This window comes from Salmo salar, chromosome 13 (genome assembly GCF_965601325.2).
Source record: "Salmo salar chromosome 13, fSalSal1, whole genome shotgun sequence".
Lineage (NCBI taxonomy): Eukaryota > Metazoa > Chordata > Actinopteri > Salmoniformes > Salmonidae > Salmo > Salmo salar.
The window spans coordinates 97,433,051-97,455,788 of record NC_138303.1 but is presented as its reverse complement, the minus strand read 5'-3'; the positions used below and the strand labels follow the sequence as shown (position 1 = coordinate 97,455,788).

The 22,738-nt window shown below is 42.4% G+C and overlaps 3 protein-coding genes across 9 annotated transcripts in view; 2 read left to right on the top strand and 1 right to left on the bottom strand.

Annotated features, from left to right (window-relative positions):
- The window catches only part of LOC106568133 (exportin-7), a 28,035-nt gene extending 20,742 nt beyond the window's left edge, over window positions 1-7,293 (top strand). For 4 of the 7 annotated variants that reach the window (XM_014138179.3, XM_014138182.3, XM_014138178.3 and 1 more), the window contains 6 exons: window positions 87-225; window positions 4,862-4,926; window positions 5,022-5,114; window positions 5,204-5,308; window positions 5,500-5,627; window positions 5,722-7,293. In XM_014138179.3, coding sequence (XP_013993654.2) covers window positions 87-225; window positions 4,862-4,926; window positions 5,022-5,114; window positions 5,204-5,308; window positions 5,500-5,627; window positions 5,722-5,815 — 624 coding nt within the window. In that variant the 3' untranslated portion in view covers window positions 5,816-7,293. The remainder of the gene's footprint in view (window positions 1-86; window positions 226-4,861; window positions 4,927-5,021; window positions 5,115-5,203; window positions 5,309-5,499; window positions 5,628-5,721) is intronic. The other 3 variants (XM_014138184.3, XM_014138183.3, XM_014138180.3) reach the window with 1 other exon arrangement.
- Window positions 7,294-7,403: 110 nt separating this feature from the next.
- Window positions 7,404-12,188, bottom strand: pbdc1 (polysaccharide biosynthesis domain containing 1). Its single transcript, XM_014138198.3, has 6 exons — window positions 11,942-12,188; window positions 10,866-10,931; window positions 10,697-10,756; window positions 10,439-10,579; window positions 10,211-10,322; window positions 7,404-10,068 (listed from the first exon to the last, which is right to left on the bottom strand). Exons 1-6 carry the CDS (start codon window positions 11,969-11,971, stop codon window positions 9,977-9,979), a joined length of 501 nt encoding a protein of 166 aa, XP_013993673.1. The 5' UTR covers window positions 11,972-12,188; the 3' UTR covers window positions 7,404-9,976.
- A 35-nt stretch (window positions 12,189-12,223) lies between these two features.
- Window positions 12,224-22,738, top strand: part of LOC106568134 (dematin) — a 34,660-nt gene continuing 24,145 nt past the window's right edge. Inside the window, exon 1 of the mRNA XM_082960475.1 lies at window positions 12,224-12,359. The gene's annotated coding sequence lies outside the window, so the exon portion shown is untranslated. The remainder of the gene's footprint in view (window positions 12,360-22,738) is intronic.

Below are 22,738 nucleotides of genomic sequence, written 5' to 3'. Positions count from 1 at the left end.
CTAAATATGTCTGACAATGACAGTTTCAGCACACTTAATCTCCTTCTTTCTCCCTCCCCCCTTCTCTTTCTCCCTCCTCACTCCAGGACTATCCCAAGTTGAGCCAGTCGTTCTACAGTCTGTTGGAGGTGTTGACTCAGGATCACATGAACTTCATTGCTTCTCTAGAACCGCATGTCGTCATGTACATACTGTCATCTATCTCCGAGGGACTCACTGCACTGGGTAATGTATATACATACACACACTGCACCGAGAAATTATACATACACAGTATACCGCTGCACTGGGTAATGTATATACAGTTGAAGTCGGAAGTTTACATACACTTAGGTTGGAGTCATTAAAACTCGTTTTTCAACCACTCCACAAATTTCTTGTTAACAAACTATAGTTTTGGCAAGTCGGTTAGGACATCTACTTTGTGCATGACCCAAGTAATTTTTCCAACAATTGTTTACAGACAGATTATTTCACTTATAATTCACTGTATTACAAATCCAGTGGGTCAGAAGTTTACATACACTAAGTTGACTGTGCCTTTAAACAGCTTGGAAAATTTCAGAAAATTATGTAATGGCTTTAGAAGCTTCTGATAGGATAATTGTGAATTGGAGGTGTACCTGTGGATATATTTCAAGGCCTACCTTCAAACTCAGTGCCTTTTTATCATGAGAAAATCCAAAGAAATCAGTCAAGACCTGGTTCATCCTTGGGAGCAATTTCCAAATTCCTGAAGGTACCACGTTCAGCTGTACAAACAATAGTACGCAAGTATAAACACCATGGGACCACGTAGCCGTCATACCGCACAGGAAGGAGATGTGTTCTGTCTCCTAGAGATGAACTTACTTTGGTGTGAAAAGTACAAGTCAATCCCAGAACAACAGCAAAGGACCTTGTGAAGATGCTAGAGGAAAAAGGTACAAAAGTATCTACATCCACAGTAAAACAAGTCCTATATAAACATAACCTGAAAGGCCGCTCAGCAAGGAAGAAGCCACTGCTCCAAAACCGCCATAAAAAAGCCAGACTACGGTTTTCAATTGCACATGGGGACAAAGGTCATGCTTTTTGGAGAAATGTCCTCTGGTCTGATGAAAGAAAAATAGAACTGTTTGGCCATAATGACCATTGTTATGTTTGGAGGAAAAAGGGGGAAGCTTGCAAGCTGAAGAACACCATCCCAACCGTGAAGCACGGGGGTGGCAGCATCATGTTGTGGGGGTGCTTTGCTGCAGGAGGGACTGGTGCACTTCACAAAATAGATGGCATCATGAGGGATGAAAATTATGTGGATGCAACATCTCAAGACATCAGTCAGGAAGTTAAAGCTTGGTCGCAAATGGGTCTTCCAAATGGACAATGACCCCAAGTATACTTCCAAAGTTGTGGCACAATGGCTTAAGGACAACAAAGTCAAGGTATTGGGGTGGCCATCACAAAGCCCTGACCTCAATCCCATAGACAATTTGTGGGCAGAACTGAAAAAGCATGTGCGAGCAAGGAGGCCTACAAACCTGACTCAGTTACACCAGCTCTGCCAGGAGGAATGGGCCAAATTCACCCAACTTATTGTGGGAAGCTTGTGGAAGGCTACCCTAAACGTTTGACCCAAGTTAAACAATTTAAAGGCAATGCTACCAAATAATAATTGAGTGTATGTAAACTTCTGACCCACTGGGAATGTGATGAAAGAAATAAAAGCTTAAATAAATCATTCTCTCTACTATTATTCTGACATTTCGCATTCTTAAAATAAAGTGGTGATCCTAACTGACCTAAGACAGGGAATATTTACTAGGATATAATGTCAGGAATTGTGAAATACTGAGTTTAAATGTATTTGGCTAAGGTGTATGTAAACTTCCGACTTCAGCTGTACATACACACACTGCACCAGGAAATGGTACATATACAGTATACCACTGCACCGGGTGATATATACAGTGACTTCAGAAAATGTTCACACCCCTTGACTTTTGTTGTGTTGCAAAGTGAGATTAAAACATATTTAATTGTCATTTTTCATCAACGATCTACACACAACATTCATGTTAGAATTTTTCTTCAACTTTGACATCTATAAAAAATTCATGAAAAATAAAACGCTAATATATCTTGATTCGATTCAACCCCCTGAGTCCATACATGTTAGAATCACATTTGGCAGCGATTACAGCTGTGAGTCTTTCTGGGTAAGTCTCTTAAGAGTTTTGCACACCTGGATTGTACAGTATTAGCCCATTTTAATGATTTTAAAATTCTTCCATCTCTTTTTAGTTGGTTGTTGATCATTGCTAGACAACCATTTTCAGGCCTTGCCATTAGATTGTCAAGCTGATTTAAGTCAAAACTGTAACTAGGCCATTCAGGAACATTTAATGTCATCTTGGTAAGCAACTCCAGTGTAGATTTGGCCTTGTGTTTTAGGTTATTGTCCTGCTGAGGTTGAATTTGTGGTTGAAATTTGTTTGAAATTTACTGCTCGACTGAGGAACCTTACAATTATCTATATGTGTTGGGTATAATCGTGTTAAACAATAGCTGTCATCCAAGGTGGCTACTTATATTTGAAGAATCTCAAATATAAAATATATTTAGATTTAACACTTTTTGGTTACTACATGATTCTATATGTTATTTCATAGTTTTGATGTCTTCTATTATGTAGAAAATAGTAATAATAAAGAAAACCCCTTGTATCAGTAGGTTTGTCCAGACTTTTGACTGGTACTGTATATAACATTCTATTGGTTTCAAGAATTTTGTATAATTTTAAGTAGAACAATTTTAGGTTTTGAATCTGGCGTCGTTTTGCCTATCAGTTCATAAACCATGTAATCAGTACATCAAAATCTCTTAACTATTTTTCAATCTATATGGCACAGCTGTCAATTTTTTTGGTCCTTAAATGAAACTGGTATACTTAAAAAAGATATATATTCATCACCATTTTCTTTAACCAATGTTGGTCTTTAATGCAGGGCCGACAGACAAGTTCCTTACTTTTCCCCCTTCCACTTGCCTCTTCCATTTTTGCAGTAATGCTGCAAATTTGGGTAGAGCAGACATTTCCATATTTTTGTTAGCTGCATGTGTGACAACTCCACCAGTCCTATTTATGATATAATTTACAAAGATTATACTTTATTTTTATTTTTTTCAATTAGTATATTTACGTTTAACCACTTTGTTGTATTATTTGTTCTGTCTTTTCTGGTGGATTAAACTGAAATTGCAACCAACTTTTTTTTTATGGCTTGTTTTAAAAATAGCGATATTTTGGAGATTTCATTTTCAAATAACTGAAAGTGAGAGGTTGTAATCTGAATAAAGGGAAAAAGGCCGTTCTTGAACATGGCGTGAGACATTCTTACTAATCTGCTAGAGAACCAGTTGGAATTTAACTATAACTTTTGTATGACTGACACCTTTTAGTGAGAGGTTTAATGCTTTAATATTTAGTCATTTTTGCCCTCCAAATTCATATTCATTTTATAAATAGGCCTGTTTAATGTTGTGTGGCTTGCCATTCCAAATAAAGTTGAATATGTTTTGCTCATATAATTTAAAAAGCAGGTCACTAGGTGTAGGCAAAACCATACGCAAATAGGTAAACTGTGATATGACTAAAGAGTTAATCAGGGTGAGTATTCCACAAATAGACAGGCATTTTCCTTTCCATGGCAGCAAGATCTTAACTATTTTTGCTAACTTTCTATTAAAATGTATTGTACTGAGATCATTTCTTTCTTTTGGATATGTATACTGAGTATGTACACATCATCATCAGACCATTTTATTGGTAAACTACACAGTAATTTAAAAGTTTTATTTTTTTTGTGACCCAATACATAATATAGTACACTTATCACACTTTGGTTGTAATCCAGAGAGGTTAGAAAAGTATCTTGATCCTCTATTAGGCTGTGGAGTGATCCAAATTGTGGATTTAAAAGAAAGCTTGAATCATCGGCGTACAATGACACCTTTTTGTTTTTAAGCCCTGGATTTCTAATCCCTTGATATTATTGTTGGATCTGATTTTAATAGCTAACATTTCAATGGCCATAATAAATAGATATGCCGATAGTGGACAACGTTGTTTTACTTCTCTTGACAGATTAAAACTTTCTGAGAAGTAGCCATTATTTACTATTTTACACCTAGGGTTACTATACATAACTTTAACCCATTTTATAAGAGATTCCCCAAAATTGAAATATTCCGGGCAGTTATATATAAACTGCAGTTGTACTTTATCAAAAGCCTTTTCAAAGTCAGCTATGAAAACCAGGCCTGGTTTCCCTGATATTTCATTGTGTTCTATTGTTTCCAGTAGTTGCCTTATATTATCTCCAATGTATCGTCCATGTAAAAAACTTGTCTGATTAGGTAATGTATGTGCCAATTAGTTGATGGTCCGACTGCATTCTGTCCCCTACCAACACTTTATTTATTTATTATTTACTTGATGACCTTGGTGGGGGCACCCCACCAGAATCCCCACCGGCTAGGTACAAGGTCATCAAGGTACTCATTAGCAGCTTTGAGAAATTCCTTGTATATTATGCTCACCCATCAGGGGGCTCTGGCTTTGTTGGACCAATCCTGCCAGGCAGGCTCAGAATCTTGAGGGGGCGGTGCTGCTCTAGAAGGTCTCTGACTGCATTTATCTTTTTGTTTTGGCTGCGTATAGGCTACTTACAGTAGGCCCATAAAACAGATCAGGACTTCTCCTTAGTGTATGGGTCTCTCAGGTGGCTGTATAGGGTTGTGGACTGTTCCATCATGATAGGACAATAAATAAATCAACTATATTTATAATTTATTTTAAAATGACTAACGTGTGTTGTAGATACTATGGTGTGTACTGGGTGTTGTTCCAGTCTGGACCATATCGCCACCTACCTGTTCAAACAGGTAACCTCTCCCTCTGTTCATCTGTAATCTATTAATATCATTTTATACATACATGTATGTACATATATTGATGCTAATGTATTGTTTCTGTTTAGCTGTCTCGCTCCACTAAGAAACGGCCTGTTGCCATGGCAACAGACGAACGCTTCCTACACATCATGCAGCAACACCCAGAGATGATCCAACAGGTACACACACCCCAAACACACACACACACACCGATCTCGCTCTCTCGCACACTCACTCACACTAATCATTCTGTGTGTTTGTCCTACAGATGCTGTCCACAGTGTTGAACATCATCATCTTTGAGGACTGCAGGAACCAGTGGTCCATGTCCAGACCTCTACTGGGCCTCATCCTGCTCAACGAGAAGGTACAGGTACACAACCACATCCACACACCCATTATCCAACCATTCCCTGGAAGACGTGGAAATTGTTGCTGAGTGGACTATCCTGGCTAAAAAAAGGAAAGAAAAAAACCTAACACACCAGCCTCGTCCTGTGTGGGTCTCCATTCCTGCAGTATTTTGCCGATCAGAGAACATTCTTTTTTTGTGTGTGTGTGTAGTATTTTGCAGACCTGAGGAACAGCATTGTGAACAGCCAGCCTCCAGAAAAGCAGCAGGCCATGCATCTCTGCTTTGAGAACCTGATGGAGGGGATAGAACGCAACCTGCTAACCAAGAACAGAGACAGGTACACACAATTCCATTGACTGTGTGTGCGCGCTCACTTTGTGTGTGTGTGTGGTAACTTTGTTTTTTAACTGTGTGTATATTAATCTGTGCAGGTTCACCCAGAACCTCTCGGTGTTCCGGAGGGAGGTGAACGACAGCATGAAAAACTCTTCATACGGAGTCAACACCAATGACATGATGAGCTGACATTCCACACACGCACACCTGCTCCACACAGAGCAGCTTCCCAAAACTCAACCCCCTCCACTCCTCCTCTCACCCCTCTTCCTCTTCTCACCCCCTCTTCCTCTCCCTTGTGGTTCCACCCCCCTTTTTATAGAAGCCTATATAAATATACAGACCTATTTTAAAGCCAGTCTGTAGAGGTCACCCTGCTACTCGCTGGGAGGAGAGGAGGATGAGGATATCTCTACACACTCTGGAGGGAGAGAATCTGCTGGGGGGATGAAGGTGAAAAGGGAGAAGCCGGTAAATGTAGTTCTCTGCTTCTGCCTGCCTTGTATAGAAACACAACAAATCAAGTGTACATTTTTTTTCATAACATTTTGAACAATGTTTATATTGATTGAATTTAAAACACAAAATGAGAAATGTGTGATTGAACTTTTTACAGTGTAGTGAGTCAGTGCACCTGTCTGTCTGTGTGTGGGGGGAAAAAACTTTCTACGGGGGATGAGAGGAGCGAGAAAGTAGAGAGCACTAGAGCTGTGAAGGGGTAGAGACAAAGAGAGTGAGAAACTGTCCATTTTGCACATTTTCCTCTGGCCCTCTGATTTGAGTGATGTAAATACCCACCACTGTTACTCCCTAGGCACTGCCCCTAGACACCACCTTTACTCTCTATGCACTGTCCAAAGCCCCTAGACACCACCTTTAGCCCCTAGACATTTAAGCCTAGAAAATAATTGGTTGGGTGTAGGTGTGGGGCAGGGTTATGGGAGTAGGTTTGGGTTAAGGTCATGCTCCACTTTACCCTCTGGTAGGCTGGTTGGAGCTGACACTAACCTCAGGGGAGTCGGTTGGGTTAGGGGAGAGTGAAGTGTCTCAGCATGCTAGCTAGTGTGTAGGGGTCACAGATCTGATAACAGAAAGGAGCGTGGCTGCAGTCTATCTCTGGAGTAGGTGTGACTCAGAGTGTGTGTGTGCGCGCGTGGCCTCTCGTGGTGCTGTAAAGGAGCGGTGCGCTCCAGACAGAACCTTCCAGGACATTCTAGAACGTTCAGCTCTCGTTTCCGAGCTCCCTGAAGGATAGTTTATTTCTAATTGAGAAACTAAAGAAGAATGCAACCTTTTGTAGAACAGAGAGCTGTGTATTACAGGGAAATGGGTGGTAAGAAAAAGACAGAACTGTGTATTAAAGAGATGTGGGTTCAGAGTTCATTAGCAACTTGTGCTACTCTACAGGTGTTGCTGCTAACTGTTTGTGACAACTAGCTCATCTCTAACAATGTTGATTTGACTTCCTGGTTTATTGTTTTGGTTCCCTAAAGTGTGTGTGTGTGTGTGTGTGTGTGTGTGTGTGTGTGTGTGTGTGTGTTGGATCGGTACCTTGGTTCTCTGATGTGAGTGTGTGTTGGATCGGTAGTTTGGTTGAGTTGTGTGGATGTCTGCTACATATTATAGTGTCGGCATTGTGACTGCAAATAAACGTTATTTGGTTTGTATACTGTGCTGTCACTGTTTCACTGCACAACATGGGTCATGTCTTTAGTGTGTGGTGAAGACTAGCAAGGTATTGTCTTCATAAGGATTTATCTGAAACACAGGCTACAGGTTGATTTTTGACATCCATTTATTCAGATTCAGGTATAAAAAAAAAAAATATATAGTTGAAGTCGGAAGTTTACATACACTTAGGTTGGAGTCATTTAAAACTTGTTTTTCAACCACTCCACAAATCTCTTGTTAATAAACTATACTTTTGGCAAGTCGGTTAGGACATCTACTTTGTGCAGGACACAAGTCATTTTTCCAACAATTCATTACAGACAGATTATTTCACTTATAATTCACTGAATCACAATTCCAGTGGGTCAGAAGTTTACCTGTGCCTTTAAACAGCTTGGAGAATTCCAGAAAATTGTGTCATGGCTTTAGACGCTTCTGATAGGCTAATTGACATCATTTGAGTCAATTGGAGGTGTACCTGTAATTCAAGGCCTACCTTCAAACTCAGTGCCTCTTTGCTTGACATCATGGGAAAATCAAAATAAATCAGCCAAGACCTCTGAAAAAAAATAGTAGACCTCCACAAGTCTGGTTCATCCTTGGGAGCCATTTCCAAACGCCTGAAGGTACCACGTTCATCTGTACAAACAATAGTATAAACACCATGGGACCACGCAGCCGTCATACCGCTCAGGAAGGAGACACGTTATGTCTCCTAGAGATGAACGTACTTTGGTGCGAAAAGTGCAAATCAATCCCAGAACAACAGCAAAAGACCCTGTGAAGATGCTGGAGGAAACGGGTACAAAAGTATCTATATCCACAGTAAAATGAGTCCTATATCGACATAACCTGAAAGGCCGCTCAGCAAGGAAGAAGCCACTGCTCCAAAACCACCATTAAAAAAAGCCAGACTACGGTTTGCAACTGCACATGGGGACAAAGATTGTACTTTTTGGAGAAATGTCCTCTGGTCTGATGAAACAAAAATAGAACTGTTTGGCCATAATGACCATTGTTATGTTTGGAGGGAAAAGGGGGAGGATTGCAAGACGAAGAACACCATCCCAACCATGAAGCACGGGGGTGGCAGCGTCATGTTGTGTGGGTGCTTTGCTGCAGGAGGGACTGGTGCACTTCACAAAATAGATGGCATCATGAGGGATGAAAATTATGTGGATATATTGAAGCAACATCTCAAGACATCAGTCAGGAAGTTAAAGCTTGGTCGCAAATGGGTCTTCCAAATGGAGAATGACCGCAAGTATACTTCCAAAGTTGTGGCACAATGGCTTAAGGACAACAAAGTCAAGGTATTGGAGTGGCCATCACAAAGCCCTGACTTCAATCCTATAGAAAATTTGTGGGCAGAACTGAAAAAGAGTGTGCGAACAAGGAGGCCTACAAACCTGACTCAGTTACACCAGCTCTGTCAGGAGGAATGGGCCAAAATTCACCCAACTTATTGTGGGAAACTTGTGGAAGGCTACCTGAAACGTTTGACCCAAGTTAAAGGCAATGCTACCAAATACTAATTGAGTGCATGTAAACTTCTGACCCACTGGGAATGTGATGAAAAATAAAAGTTGAAAGTCATTCTCTACTATTATTCTGACATTTCACATTCTTAAAATAGTGGTAAGCCTAACTGACCTAAGACAAGGAATCTTTACTAGGATTAAATGTCAGGAATTGTGAAACACCTTAGCCAAATACATTTAAACTCAGTTTATGTAAACTTCCGACTTCAACTGTGTGTATGTGTGTGTGTGTGTGTATAAAAACATATGACGAGGCCAGTCCGAAGGTAGAAACCAAATGCAGTTGGATACACTGGGTAAATCTGAAAGAACACCCTATTTCTTATTTAGTGCACAACTGCTAGCCAGAACTCTGGTCATAAGTGGTTCACTATAGAGAATATGGTGCCATTTGAAAGACGTTTACAACTTTGTACAAGGACATACGCAATCCCAGAAGTGCTTGGCACAAATAAGAGGAAAGCTAATTACATATAGCTACGATGCTCAGTTTAGACATCAGTACACACACACACTTGTGGGATGCAGGCTGGTGTGTGTGTGTGGAGGGAGGGGGGGTGGACTTCTGGGCCATGTTCAGTAAGCAAATGTTGCAGATAGAAATACTGTGAATTGTTTGTTGTACATATTTATCTTAACATGCCCTGTGATGTATTACACAGATTGTTGCAAAACGTTCTGCAACAAACCATTTATTCCAAACAGAAAACGAGTTTCTATTGTAAAAATTCAGGTAGCTCCCTCCAGGTTTAGTTTTGGTTCTTAAATGTTTTCTGTTGCAAGACGTAAAGAATATATCCCTGCTGAACGCGCCCCTGGTCAAGTTTCCAGTAGACCACCTATGTTGTCAACAAGGTGGGTAACCACAGGAAAAGTTTGTAAGGAGATGGTGGTGTGTCAAGTATTGGGTATGTTTACACTAGTAACCAGGGCTGTTGAAACTTTCTCTGTGTTAGAGGTGGTGGTGGTAGGGTTTATAAAGGGTGTTTACCTGATACACAGGGCTGACAACTTTCTCTGTGTTAGAGGTGGTGGTGGTGGTAGGGGTTATAAAGGGTGTTTACCTGGTACACAGGGCTGACAACTTTCTCTGTTACTGGGTTAGAGGTAATAGCAGGTTGGGTTATAGGGTATGGGTTTACGAAGGCTGCTTTTTAGCCTGGAAAACAGGGGTGTTGAATCCTTCTCTGTTCCTAGCGATCTCGATGGCAAAGAACTGGATCCTGGTGGCTGCAGGGACAATAAGGCCATTGTTAAATACTCATGATAACTAAAAATCCAGGTGAATATTCATAATAAAAAAAGAGAAGGCCTGCACACTTATGCTCCTAATTAGTGACAACATTTCTTGTGTAATAGTGACTGAACATACCAAATATGGTGTTTTCCTCTGTGTAGTCCTTCACACAGTCAAGTCGTAGCAGAGTCCCATAGTTAAAGTCCTCCACCACTCCGTCAAACTGGTTACAGAATGGACGCCACTTCTATTGATGCCAATACAGAGGTGAGGTTAGTTTCTCTCACACACACACCCACCCACCCACCCACTCTTCATCTGTCCCTCTTATCTCTGACTCCTGTAACACACATTGTCCTCTACCTCTTTGGCCTCTGCCGTCTTGAGCATGTCTGGGTCCAAGTTCTTAATGTTGAGATCTGAGAAGGATTCTTTGAAGGATGCATAGATCCGGTCATCCACCTTGGTCAACTTCAGATTACTGGGGTCTACCGACGAGATCAGCTACAGTACACACACATTATTAGCTAGAGGGGAGAGGACTAGATCAGTGCAATGTGGCTGCTAGTATTGATAATATGCTCCAACTGGTGCAGGTACTTGTGAGTAAGAGATACTCACATTGAAGTAGATCTCTGCGTGATTGTAAGCCTTCATCGCCCACATCACTTCCAGTTGAGGCTAAGACACATGCACCCATACACAGGTTAGCTAACTGACACTACAATTATACTGTGTTGAGTGTGTCAGAGGATGGAAAACCTCAATAGACCGTGTGTTGTCAACTCACATCGTTCCCATAAGCCTCAGCTGGTAGAGACAGAGCCTGTGCAGCTGCTGTAGCTCCCTCCATGCCCTGAATAACATGATATAACAGAATCATTAACATTATCATTACAATTGCTCCTTTACACTAGCTTTGGGACACAACACAGGAGTCTGTATTGGTTGGACTCCCTGAGTTGTGAATCGTTCTGATGGGTGGCAATGGAAAATAACCCTACCAAAATATAGCCGGCTACACCAAAAAATAATTTCCTGTCAACGAAAGCATATAATCTCTAGGAACTCGATTTACCAGACGTAAAGTGAAATGTGACCCTCGCTATTAAATAAAGGTCTGAATTCAACTTGAACTACACCAAGTGCGTGGTTTAATGGCAGCCCGCTGTCTAACTCAACAGGAATTCAAGTTTGATTCAGACATTGGCTCTATTTACTCATTTGAAAACGCTAATTAGCATCAAAGTAGACCATGCAAAACTACACATTTCTGCAAACTCCTGCATATCATCTCTCGCTGACACCTTTGCTATATATACACATACACACGTCACCTTGTCCAGAGAGAGATTTACATGGTTATCAAAACGTCACGCCTGGGTAAGCCTACACGAAACACAGCCCTTATTTTAGGTGTTTGTAAAATTCCCTATGGGAAAAATTAATGGTGGAAAAAAACGATTGAAACCTGTTTGACTACTAGGTTTTATGGGTATGATGACACCTCCACCGTGGGGCTCTATATTGTGGTAGGTATTTTCCATCCCCACGGACCAGAACGATTCACAACTCAGGTAGTCCGAACAATACAGACTTCCGATGCTGTGTCCCAAAGCTAGTTCACACCCTAAATAATACGACGAAATGTTGGCATTATCAATTCAATATTACTGTTATTGCTATAGTCTAATAATGGTATTAAAACATGTTCAATTCAATCAATGTTGTTCCCGTTTAGGAAGAAGCACTACTACAAATAAAAATGCAGCATATACTTTAAGAATTCACATACAGCTACTCTCTACCGGTATATGACATGTACATTAAATTCAAATACAGTTATTCAACCGTGTGGATTCTCACCAGAGAAGCAAGTCCATTTCCCGACGCCATAGCTGTAAACCCCTGACCCGATGACGTCACATCGTTCTGCTTAAAGGGCCCACGCCTTGTCTCCTTTCCTATATCTGCTGTGACATCTGGGACTGGTTAAAGCTAAATTCTCGTATTCATTGTTCACCATGTTGCTTCTTATCCACTTGTTGTCAGATAGGCTAGGAGAGGGAAGGAGCTGGGGAGAGAAGAGTAAAAGAGAGGAGGAGACGAGAGAGAAGAGAGGACGCACTCACACCCTCCCACCAGTCTCCTCGATATCTAGGAGCGCGCTTAAACTGACAGGCTCCCGCCCATGGCACGCGACTGATGGGATTTCGGGATGCTCGATCTGTTCGCGTCACTAGCTGGAGTGTTATTTTGTTGATGACGGCGGATTGATTGGCAGGTAAGATTAGATCATTTGATTCCATTTTGTTATTAGTTACGTTTATAAAGACATTACACTTGACTAGGGACTGTTGTATTCTAGGTCGGTCTGAGGGGTAAGGTCGTCTAGGAAGGGTTAATAATATCATTTTGTCATGGGGTATTTTCAGCACATTTCATATAAACAATTCAAGATCTTGTCTTCTAGATCGCCTCTCATTCCCCGTCGTGGGAATTTATCGATGAAAGGCCGCATGACGTTGTTATTATAGGCCTACTGGATAGGGAGGATATAAATTATAGGCTTATACAGTATGTGATGTACAACTAATAGTCTATAGCCGATATGAGCCTATGTTCATCTGTTGCGTCGATGTTTATCTATTATGAGGCTATATTGTAAAAAAGTTTTATTAGAACAGTAAAGCAAATATGACTCCATGAAAGCCACACCAATAACCGTTAGCCAGACAAGCCAGGCGTGCATAGGCCATCAGACAATTCTGACAAAAGCCAGATGGGCTGCACCATTATTTTGGTGTGTGGGCTGATCGGAATTGACACACACACACACATATTTTTATGTGTACTCATTCTAGGGTTTTTCTTTATTTGTACTATTTTCTACATTATATAATAATTGTGAAGACATCAAAACTATGAAATAACAAATATGCAATCATGTAGTAATCTAAAAAGTGTTAAACAAATCAAAATATATTTTATACTTGAGATTCTTAAAAGTATCCACCCTTTGCCTTGATGACAGCTTTGCACACTATTGGCAGTCTCAACCAGCTTCATGAGGTAGTCACCTGGAATGCATTTCAATTAACAGGTGTGTCTTAAGTTAATTTGTGCTATTTCTTTCCTTAATGCATTTGAGCCAATCAGTTGTGTTGTGACAAGGTAGGGGTGGTATACAGAAGATAGCCCTATTTGGTAAAAGACCAAGTCCATATTATGACAAGAACAGCTCAAATATTAGGAGACAGTCCATCATTACTTTAAGACATGAAGGTCAGCCAATGCAGAACATTTCAAGAACTTTGAAAGTTTCATCAAGTGCAGTCGCAAAAACCAAAAAGCGCTATGATGAAACTGGCTCTCATGAGGACCGCCACAGGGAAGGAAAGACCCAGAGTTACATCTGCTGTAGAGGATATGTTCATTAGAGTTACCAGCCTCAGAAATTGCAGCCCAAATAAATGCTTCACAGAGTTCAAGTAACAGACACATCTCACCATCAACTGTTCAGAGGAGACTGCGTGCATCAGGCCTTCATGGTCAAATTGCTGCAAAGAAACCCCACCAAAGGACACCAATAAGAAGAAGAGACTTGCTTGCGCCAAGAAACACAAACAATGGACATTAGACTGGTGGAAATCTGTCCTTTGGTCTGATGAGTCCAAATTTGAGATTTTTGGTTCCAACCACCGTGTCTTTGTGAGACGCAGAGTAGGTGAGGGGATGATCTCCGCATGTGTGGTTCCCATCATGAAGCATGGAGGAGGAGGTGTGATGGTCTGGGGGTGCTTTTCTGGTGAAACTGTCAGGGATTTATTTAGAATTCAAGGCACACTTAACCAGCATGGTTACCACAGCATTCTGCAGCGGTACGCCATCCCACCTGGTTTGCACTTAGTGGGACTATCATTTGTTTTTCAACAGGACAATGACCCAACACACCTCCAGGCTGTGTAAGTGCTATTTGACCAAGAAGGAGAGTGATGGAGTGCTGCATCAGATGACCTGGCCTTCACAATCACCCGACTTCAACCCAATTGAGATGGTTTGGGATGAGTTGGACCGCAGAGTGAAGGAAAAGCAGCCAATAAGTGCTCAGCATATGTGGGAACTCCTTCAAGACTGTTGGAAAATAATTCCAGGTGAAGCTGGTTGAGAGAAGCCAAGAGTGTGCAAAGCTGTCATCAAGGCAAAGGGTGGCTACTTTGAAGAATCTCAAATATATTTAAGCTATTTTAGGACATTCAATTTACTGTTGGATGGCTACTAGCAGTGGGTATTATATTTAAGGTTAGCGATCTAGTGTATGTGTTTTTTTAGTTTCCACTCCCTCATGTGTTTAACTCCAAATTAATTAGCCTATGAAATTAGTGAACATAAAGACGTATGTAATTCATCTCTCTGGAGTCCTATTTTTACAGTAAAATATAGCAATTATAGTCTAATTGTCAACCCTAACAGAATTCATGTCAATCACTGGATTAGGTTGAACAAAATAGAGAAAGTGAGAGAGACCGCATTAACCGCCCTGTAGCACTCACTTCCGTCATCATGAAGTGCTTTGAGAGACTAGTCAAGGACCATATCACCTCCACCCTAGACCCACTCCAATTTGCTTACCGACCCAATAGGTCCACAGACGACGCAATCGCCATCACACTGCACACTGCCCTAACCCATCTGGACAAGAGGAATACCTATGTAAGAATGCTGTTCATCGATTACAGCTCAGCATTTAACACCATAGTACCCTCCAAACTCGTCATTAAGCTCGAGACCCTGGGTCTCGACCCTGCCCTGTGCAACTGGGTCCTGGACTTCCTGACGGGCCGCCCCCAGGTGGTGAGGGTAGGTAACAACATCTCCACCCCGCTGATCCTCAACACTGGGGCCCCACAAGGGTGCGTTCTCAGCCATCTTCTGTACTCCCTGTTCACCCACGACTGCGTGGCACGCACGCATCCAACTCAATCAAGTTTGCAGACGACACTACAGTGGTAGGCTTGATTACCAACAACGACGAGACGGCCTACAGGGAGGAGGTGAGGGCCCTCGGAGTGTGGTGTCAGGAAAATAACCTCGCACTCAATGTCAACAAAACAAAAGAGATGATCGTGGACTTCAGGAAACAGCAGAGGGAGCAGCCCCCTGTCTACATTGACGGGACAGTAGTGGAGAGGGTGGAAAGATTTAAGTTCCTCGGCGTACATATCACGGACAAACTGAAATGGTCCAGACAGCGTGGTGAAGAAGGCGCAGCAGCACCTCTTCAACCTCAGGAGGCAGAAGAAATTCGTCACGCTGTCACCAAAAACACTCACAAACTTTTACAGATGCACAATCGAGAGCATCCTGTCGGGCTGTATCACCGCTTGGTACGGCAACTGCTCCGCCCATAACCGGAAGGCTCTCCAGAGGGTAGTGAGGTCTGCACAACGCATCACCGGGGGCAAACTACCTGCCCTCCAGGACACCTACACCACCCGATGTCACAGGAAGGCCAAAAAGATCATCAAGGACAACAACCACCCGAGCCACTGCCTGTTCACCCCGCTAACATCCAGAAGGCGAGGTCAGTACAGGTGCATCAAAGCTGGAACCGAGAGACTGAAAAACAGCTTCTATCTCAAGGCCATCAGACTGTTAAACAGCCATCACTAACATTGAGAGGCTGCTGCCAACATACTGACTCAACTCAAGCCACTTTAATAATGGGAAAATTGATGTAATCAATTTATCACTTGCCACTTTATTTATATTAGATAATGTTTACATAACCTACATTATTCATCTCATATGTATATACTGTACGCCATACCATCTACTGCATCTTGCCATAATTAGATGTATCACTAGCCACTTTAAACAATGCCACTTTATATAATGTTTTCATAACCTACATTACTCATCTCATATGTATATACTGTACTCTATACCATCTACTGCATCTTGCCATCCTAATGTAATGTATCACTAGCCACCTTAAACAATGCTGCTTTATGTTTTCATACCCTACAATGCTCATCTCATATGTATATACTGTACTCCATACCATCTACTACATCTTGCCTATGCCGTTCGGCCATCACTCATTTATATATTTTTATGTACATATTCGTATTCATTCCTTTACACTTGTGTGTACAAGGTAGTTGTTGTGGAATTGGTAGATTACTTGTTAGATATTACTGCATGGTCGGAACTAGATGCACAAGCATTTCGCTACACTTGCATTAACACCTGCTAACCATGTTTATGTGACAAATAAATTTGATTTGATATGCGTCAAAAGCAACCTTGGGAAAATCCTCTGCATTATCATTAACAGCAGACTCAGCAGCATACATTTCCTCAGTGAAAACAATGTATTGAGCAAATGTCAATTGTTAAATTTTTTAACCAAATTCCCGTACAAAAGACCATGTATTCACCTTGCACACCCTAATTGACAACGAAACAAATCAAAACAAAGGCAAAGTCTTCTCATGCTTTTGATTTCAAAAAAGCTTTTCACTCAGTTTGGCATGAGGGTCTGCTATACAAATTGATTTAAAGCTGTGTTTGGGGAAAACATATCACATTATAAAATCCATGTGCACAAACAATAAGTGTGCGGTTAAAATAGACAAAAAACACATTTCTTCCACCGGGCTGTGGGGTGAAACATGGATGCAGCTTGAGTCCCACCCTCTTCAACATGTATATCAACGAAGTGGCGAGAGCACTAGAACGGTCTGCAGGACCCAGCCTCACCCTACTAGAATCTGAAGTCAAGTGTCTACTGTTTGCTGATGATCTGGTGCTGTCCCCAGGCCTACAGCAGCACCTAGATATTTTGCACAGATTCTGTCAGACCTGGACCCTGACACTAAATCTCAGTAAGATTAAAATAATGGTGTTCCAAAAAAGGTCCAGTTGCCAGGACCACAAATACAAATTCCATCTAGACACCGTTGCCCTAGAGCACACAAAAAACGATACGTACCTCGGCCTAAACATCAGTTAACTTCCACAAAGCTGTGAACGATCTGAGAGACAAGGCAAGAAGGGCCTTCTATGCCATAAAAAGGAACATAAAATTTGATATACCAATTAGGATCTGGCAAAAAAATTATTCAGTTATCAGAATCAGTTATAGAACCCATTGCCCTTTATGGTTGTGAGGTCTGGGGTCTGCTCACCAACCAAGAATTAACTAAAAGGGACAAACACCAAATTGAGACCTCATGCAGAATTATGCAAAAATATATTCTGTGTACAACGTAAAACACCAAAAAATTGCATGAAGAGCAGAATTAGTCCGATACCCGCTAATTATAAAAATCCAGAAAAGAGCTGTTAAATTCTACAAACACCTAAAAGGAAGCGATTCCCAAACCTTCCAGAACAAAGCCATCACCTACAGCGAGATTAACCTGGACAAGAGTCCCAAAAGCAAGCTGGTCCTGGGGCTCTGTTCACAAACACAAACAGACCCCACAGAGCTCCAGGACAGCAATACAATTAGACCCAAACAAATCATGAGACAATAAAAAGATAATTACTTGACACATTGGAAAGAAGTAACAGAAAAATGGAACAAACTAGAATGCTATTTGTCCCTAAAGAGAGAGTACACAATGGCAGACCCAAAATTAAGGAACCTTTGACTATGTACAGACTCAGTGAGCATAGCTTTGCTATTGAGAGAGGCCGCCGTAGGCAGACCTGGCTCTAGAGAAGACAAGCTATATGCACACTGCTCACAAAATGAGGTGGAAACTGATCTGCACCTCCTAACCGCCTGCCAGATGATAACCATATGAGAGACACATATTTCCCTCAGATTACACAGACCCGCAAAGAATTCGAAAACAAACCCAATTTTGATAAACTCCCATATCTATTAGGTGAAATACCAGTGTGCAAACACAGCAGCAATATTTGTGACCTGTTGTAACAAGAAAAGGGCAACCACTGAAGAACAAACACCATTGTAAATACAACCTATATATATACTGCTCAAAAAATAAAGGGAACACTTAAACAACACAATGTAACTCCAAGTCAATCACACTTCTGTGAAATCAAACTGTCCACTTAGGAAGCAACACTGATTGACAATACATTTCACATGCTGTTGTGCAAATGGAATAGACAACAGGTGGAAATTATAGGCAATTAGCAAGACACCCCCAATAAAGGAGTGGTTCTACAGGTGGTAACCACAGACCACTTCTCAGTTCCTATGCTTCCTGGCTGATGTTTTGGTCACTTTTGAATGCTGGCGGTGCTTTCACTCTAGTGGTAGCATGAGACGGAGTCTACAACCCACACAAGTGGCTCAGGTAGTGCAGCTCATCCAGAATGGCACATCAATGCAAGCTGTGGCAAGATGGTTTGCTGTGTCTGTCAGCGTAGTGTCCAATGCATGGAGGCGCTACCAGGAGACAGGCCAGTACATCAGGAGACGTGGAGGAGGCCGTAGGAGGGCACAACCTAGCAGCAGGACCGCTACCTCCGCCTTTGTGCAAGGAGGAGCAGGAGGAGCACTGCCAGAGCCCTGCAAAATGACCTCCAGCAGGCCACAAATGTGCATGTGTCTGCTCAAATGGTCAGAAACAGACTCCATGAGGGTGGTATGAGGGCCCGACGTCCACAGGTGGGGGTTGTGCTTACAGCCCAACACCGTGCAGGTCGTTTGGCATTTGCCAGAGAACACCAAGTTTGGCAAATTCGCCACTGGCACCCTGTGCTCTTCACAGATGAAAGCAGGTTCACACTGAGCACATGTGACAGACGTGACAGTCTGGAGACGCCGTGGAGAACGTTCTGCTGCCTGCAACATCCTCCAGCATGACCGGTTTGGCGGTGGGTCAGTCATGGTGTGGGGTGGCATTTCTTTGGGGGGCCGCACAGCCCTCCATGTGTTCGCCAGAGGTAGCCTGACTGCCATTAGGTACCGAGATGAGATCCTCAGACCCCTTGTGAGACCATATGCTGGTGCGGTTGGCCCTGGGTTCCTCCTAATGCAAGACAATGCTAGACCTCATGTGGCTGGAGTGTGTCAGCAGTTCCTGCAAGAGGAAGGCATTGAGGCTATGGACTGGCCCGCCCGTTCCACAGACCTGAATCCAATTGAGCACATCTGGGACATCATGTCTCGCTCCATCCACCAACACCACTTTGCGCCACAGACTGTCCAGGAGTTGGCGGATGCTTTAGTCCAGGTCTGGGAGGAGATCCCTCAGGAGACCATCCGCCACCTCATCAGGAGCATGCCCAGGCATTGTAGGGAGGTCATACAGGCACGTGGAGGCCACACACACTACTGAGCCTCATTTTGACTTGTTTTAAGGACATTACATCAAAGTTGGATCAGCCTGTAGTGTGGTTTTCCACTTTAATTTTGAGTGTGACTCCAAATCCAGACCTCCATGGGTTGATAAATTGGATTTCCATAGATTATTTTTGTGTGATTTTGTTGTCAGCACATTCAACTATGTAAAGATAAAAGTATTTAATAAGATTATTTCATTCATTCAGATCTAGGATGTGTTATTTTAGTGTTCCCTTTATTTTTTTGAGCAGTGTATATAGCCATAATGACATGTCTCTATTCCTTTGGATCTTTTGTGAGTTTATTATTTATTTCACTTCCTTTGTCAATGGTAACATATGTTTCCCATTCAAATAAAGCCCATTGAATTGAGAGGATTGATTTGGTTGTAGTGCAGAAAATTATGCTATTTCAATGGAAATTCCTCTGTGAGCAGAGTTGGGGACTTGAGTCTGTGACTAGGGCACTGTCGTGGCAAAATGTAGATTTCTGCCTAAATAGACATACGCAAAAGTAACTGCTATTCATGTGTAATTACATGATTCTTACATGCAAAAACTTGGTATATTGTGGAAAGAAGACATATGGGTATAACGACACAAGGCGAGACCCAGAGGCAGATGGTTTGAGCGCTGGTATTTATGAATCAAATCAAATCGAAGTTTATTTGTCATGTGTGCCGAATACAACAGGTGTAGACCTTACAGTGAAATGCGTACTTACAGGCTCTAACCAATAGTGCGAAAAAAAGGTGTGTGTAGGTAAGTAAAGAAATAAAACAACAATAAAAAGACATTTGAAAATAACAGTAGCAAGGCTATATACAGACACTGGTTAGTCAGGCTTATTGAGGTAGTATGTACATGTAGGTATAGTTAAAGTGACTATGCATATATGATAAACAGAGAGTAGCAGCAGCGTAAAAGAGGGGTTGGGGGGGGGCACACAATGCAAATAGTTCGGGTAACCATTTGGTTACCTGTTCAGGAGCCTTATGGCTTGGGGGTAAAAACTGTTGAGAAGCCTTTTTGTCCTAGACTTGGCACTCCGGTATCGCTTGCCATACGGTATTAGAGAGACCAGTCTATGGCTGGGGTCTTTGACAATTTTTAGGGCCTTCCTCTGACACCGCCTGGTGTAGAGGTCCTGGATGGCAGGCAGCTTTGCCCCAATGATGTACTGGGCCGTTCGCACTACCCTCTGAAGTGCCTTGCGGTCAGAGGCCGAGCAATTGCCGTGCCAGGCAGTGATGCAACCGGTCAGGATGCTCTCGATGTTGCAGCTGTAGAACCTTTTGAGGATCTCAGGATGTCAGCACATGCTCTGAGCACACGTCCTGGTAATCCGTCTGGCCCCGCAGCCTTGTGTATGTTGACCCATTTTAAGGTCTTACTCACGTCAGCTACGGCGAGTGTGATCACACAGTCGTCAGGAACAGCTGATGCTCTCATGCATGCCTCAGTGTTGCTTGCCTCGAAGCGAGCATAGAAGTGATTTAGCTCGTCTGGTAGGCTTGTGTCACTGGGCAGCTTGTGGCTGTGCTTCCCTTTGTAGTCTCTAATAGTTTGCAAGCCCGGCCACATCCAATGAGCGTCGGAGCTGGTGTAGTATGATTCAATCTTATCCCTGTATTGACGCTTTGCCTGTTTGATGGTTCGTCGGAGGGCATAGCGGGATTTCTTGTTAGATTCCTGCACCTTGAAAGCGGCAGCTCTACCCTTTAGCTCAGTGCAAATGTTGCCTGTAATCCATGGCTTCTGGTTGGGGTATGTACGTACAGTCACTGTGGGGACGACGTCCTCGATGCACTTATTGATAAAGCCAGTGACTGATGTGGTGTATTCCTCAATCATAATCCAAGGGATAGACAAAAGGCAGCTCGGGGACAGGCAATAATTCATAGCCAGGGCAGAGTCCAAAACGGTACAGGGCGGCAGGCAGGCTCGAGGTCAGGGGCAGGCAGAGTGGTCAGGCAGGCGGGCTGAGTGTCAGGACAGGCAAGGGTCAGAACCAGGAGGACGAGAAAAACAGACTGGGAAGAACAGGAGCTAGGAGAAAAACGCTGGTTGACTTGGCAAACAAGACGAACTGGCAGAGACAGACAGAAAACACAGGTACAAATACCCAGGGGAAGATGGGTGACACCTGGAGGGTGGTGGAGACAAGGACAGGTGAAACAGATCAGGGTGTGACACTGGGAGATTTTAAGGAAATGATCAGAACATAGAGTTGATGTCGGAAGTTTACCTACACCTTAGCCAAATACATTTAAACTCAGTAAAAATCCCCTGTCTTAGTTCAGTTAGGATCACCACATTATTTTAAGAAAGTGAAATGTCAGAATAATAGTAGAGAGAATGATTTATTTCAGCTTTCATTTCTTTCATCACATTCCCAGTGGGTCAGAAGTTTACATACACTGTGATGGCCACCCCAATACCTTGACTTTGTTGTCCTTAAGCCATTTTGCAAGTATGCTTGGGGTCATTGTCCATTTGGAAGGCTCATTTGCGACCAAGCTTTAACTTCCTGACTGATGTCTTGAGATGTTGCTTCAATATATCCATATACTTTTCATCCCTCATGATGCCATCTTTTTTGTGAAGTGCACCAGGCCCTCCTGCAGCAAAGCACCCCCACAAATTTTTTTCCATATTCCTGCCGAATTGGTGGAATGCTCGTGCGCTTCTTTCAGCGCCTCCATGGCTTTTTAAAAATCTGCTAGCTCTATATTACAGGGAGAATCGGAGCCGTTTGTCGCCATATCAATAGTTATTATCCCCTAACCTCTCCCGACGGTGTTCAGGGTATCTTAGATTACTTCACTCCCGTCTATAATACACACCTTCTATTAACATTTTTTTTTAGATAGCACTACACACTTCCCAGGATAATAATTAATGGGTCACGGCACTTAATACCTTGTATTTAGAACCGATACCATTGCGGCTGCAAATTTATTACTGGAAAATACGGATTACTTATTTCCTCCAATATCCCTATTATTGATAACACACATCACCAAAATTATTCACACTTGTCTTCCTATTTCCACATCATCTGCCATGGTTCCCTACCCCAACAGGGCACACAACTAACCTCTTCCACACACACACTCACACCCTGCACTCTCACGGTCACTGCAACTGGGCCTTTTGTCCTCTCGTCACAGTTTTAGCAGGGATCCAATTCCACCCAGAATTTACCCCCTAGGACTTAACCTTCGCAGGTACTAGTCTGCTCGAGTTTACCTACCGGGACTTATACTTACAGTACTAGCAGGAACCAACCTACTAGGGATTTACCATTTACGTTATAGTACTAGCAGGAAC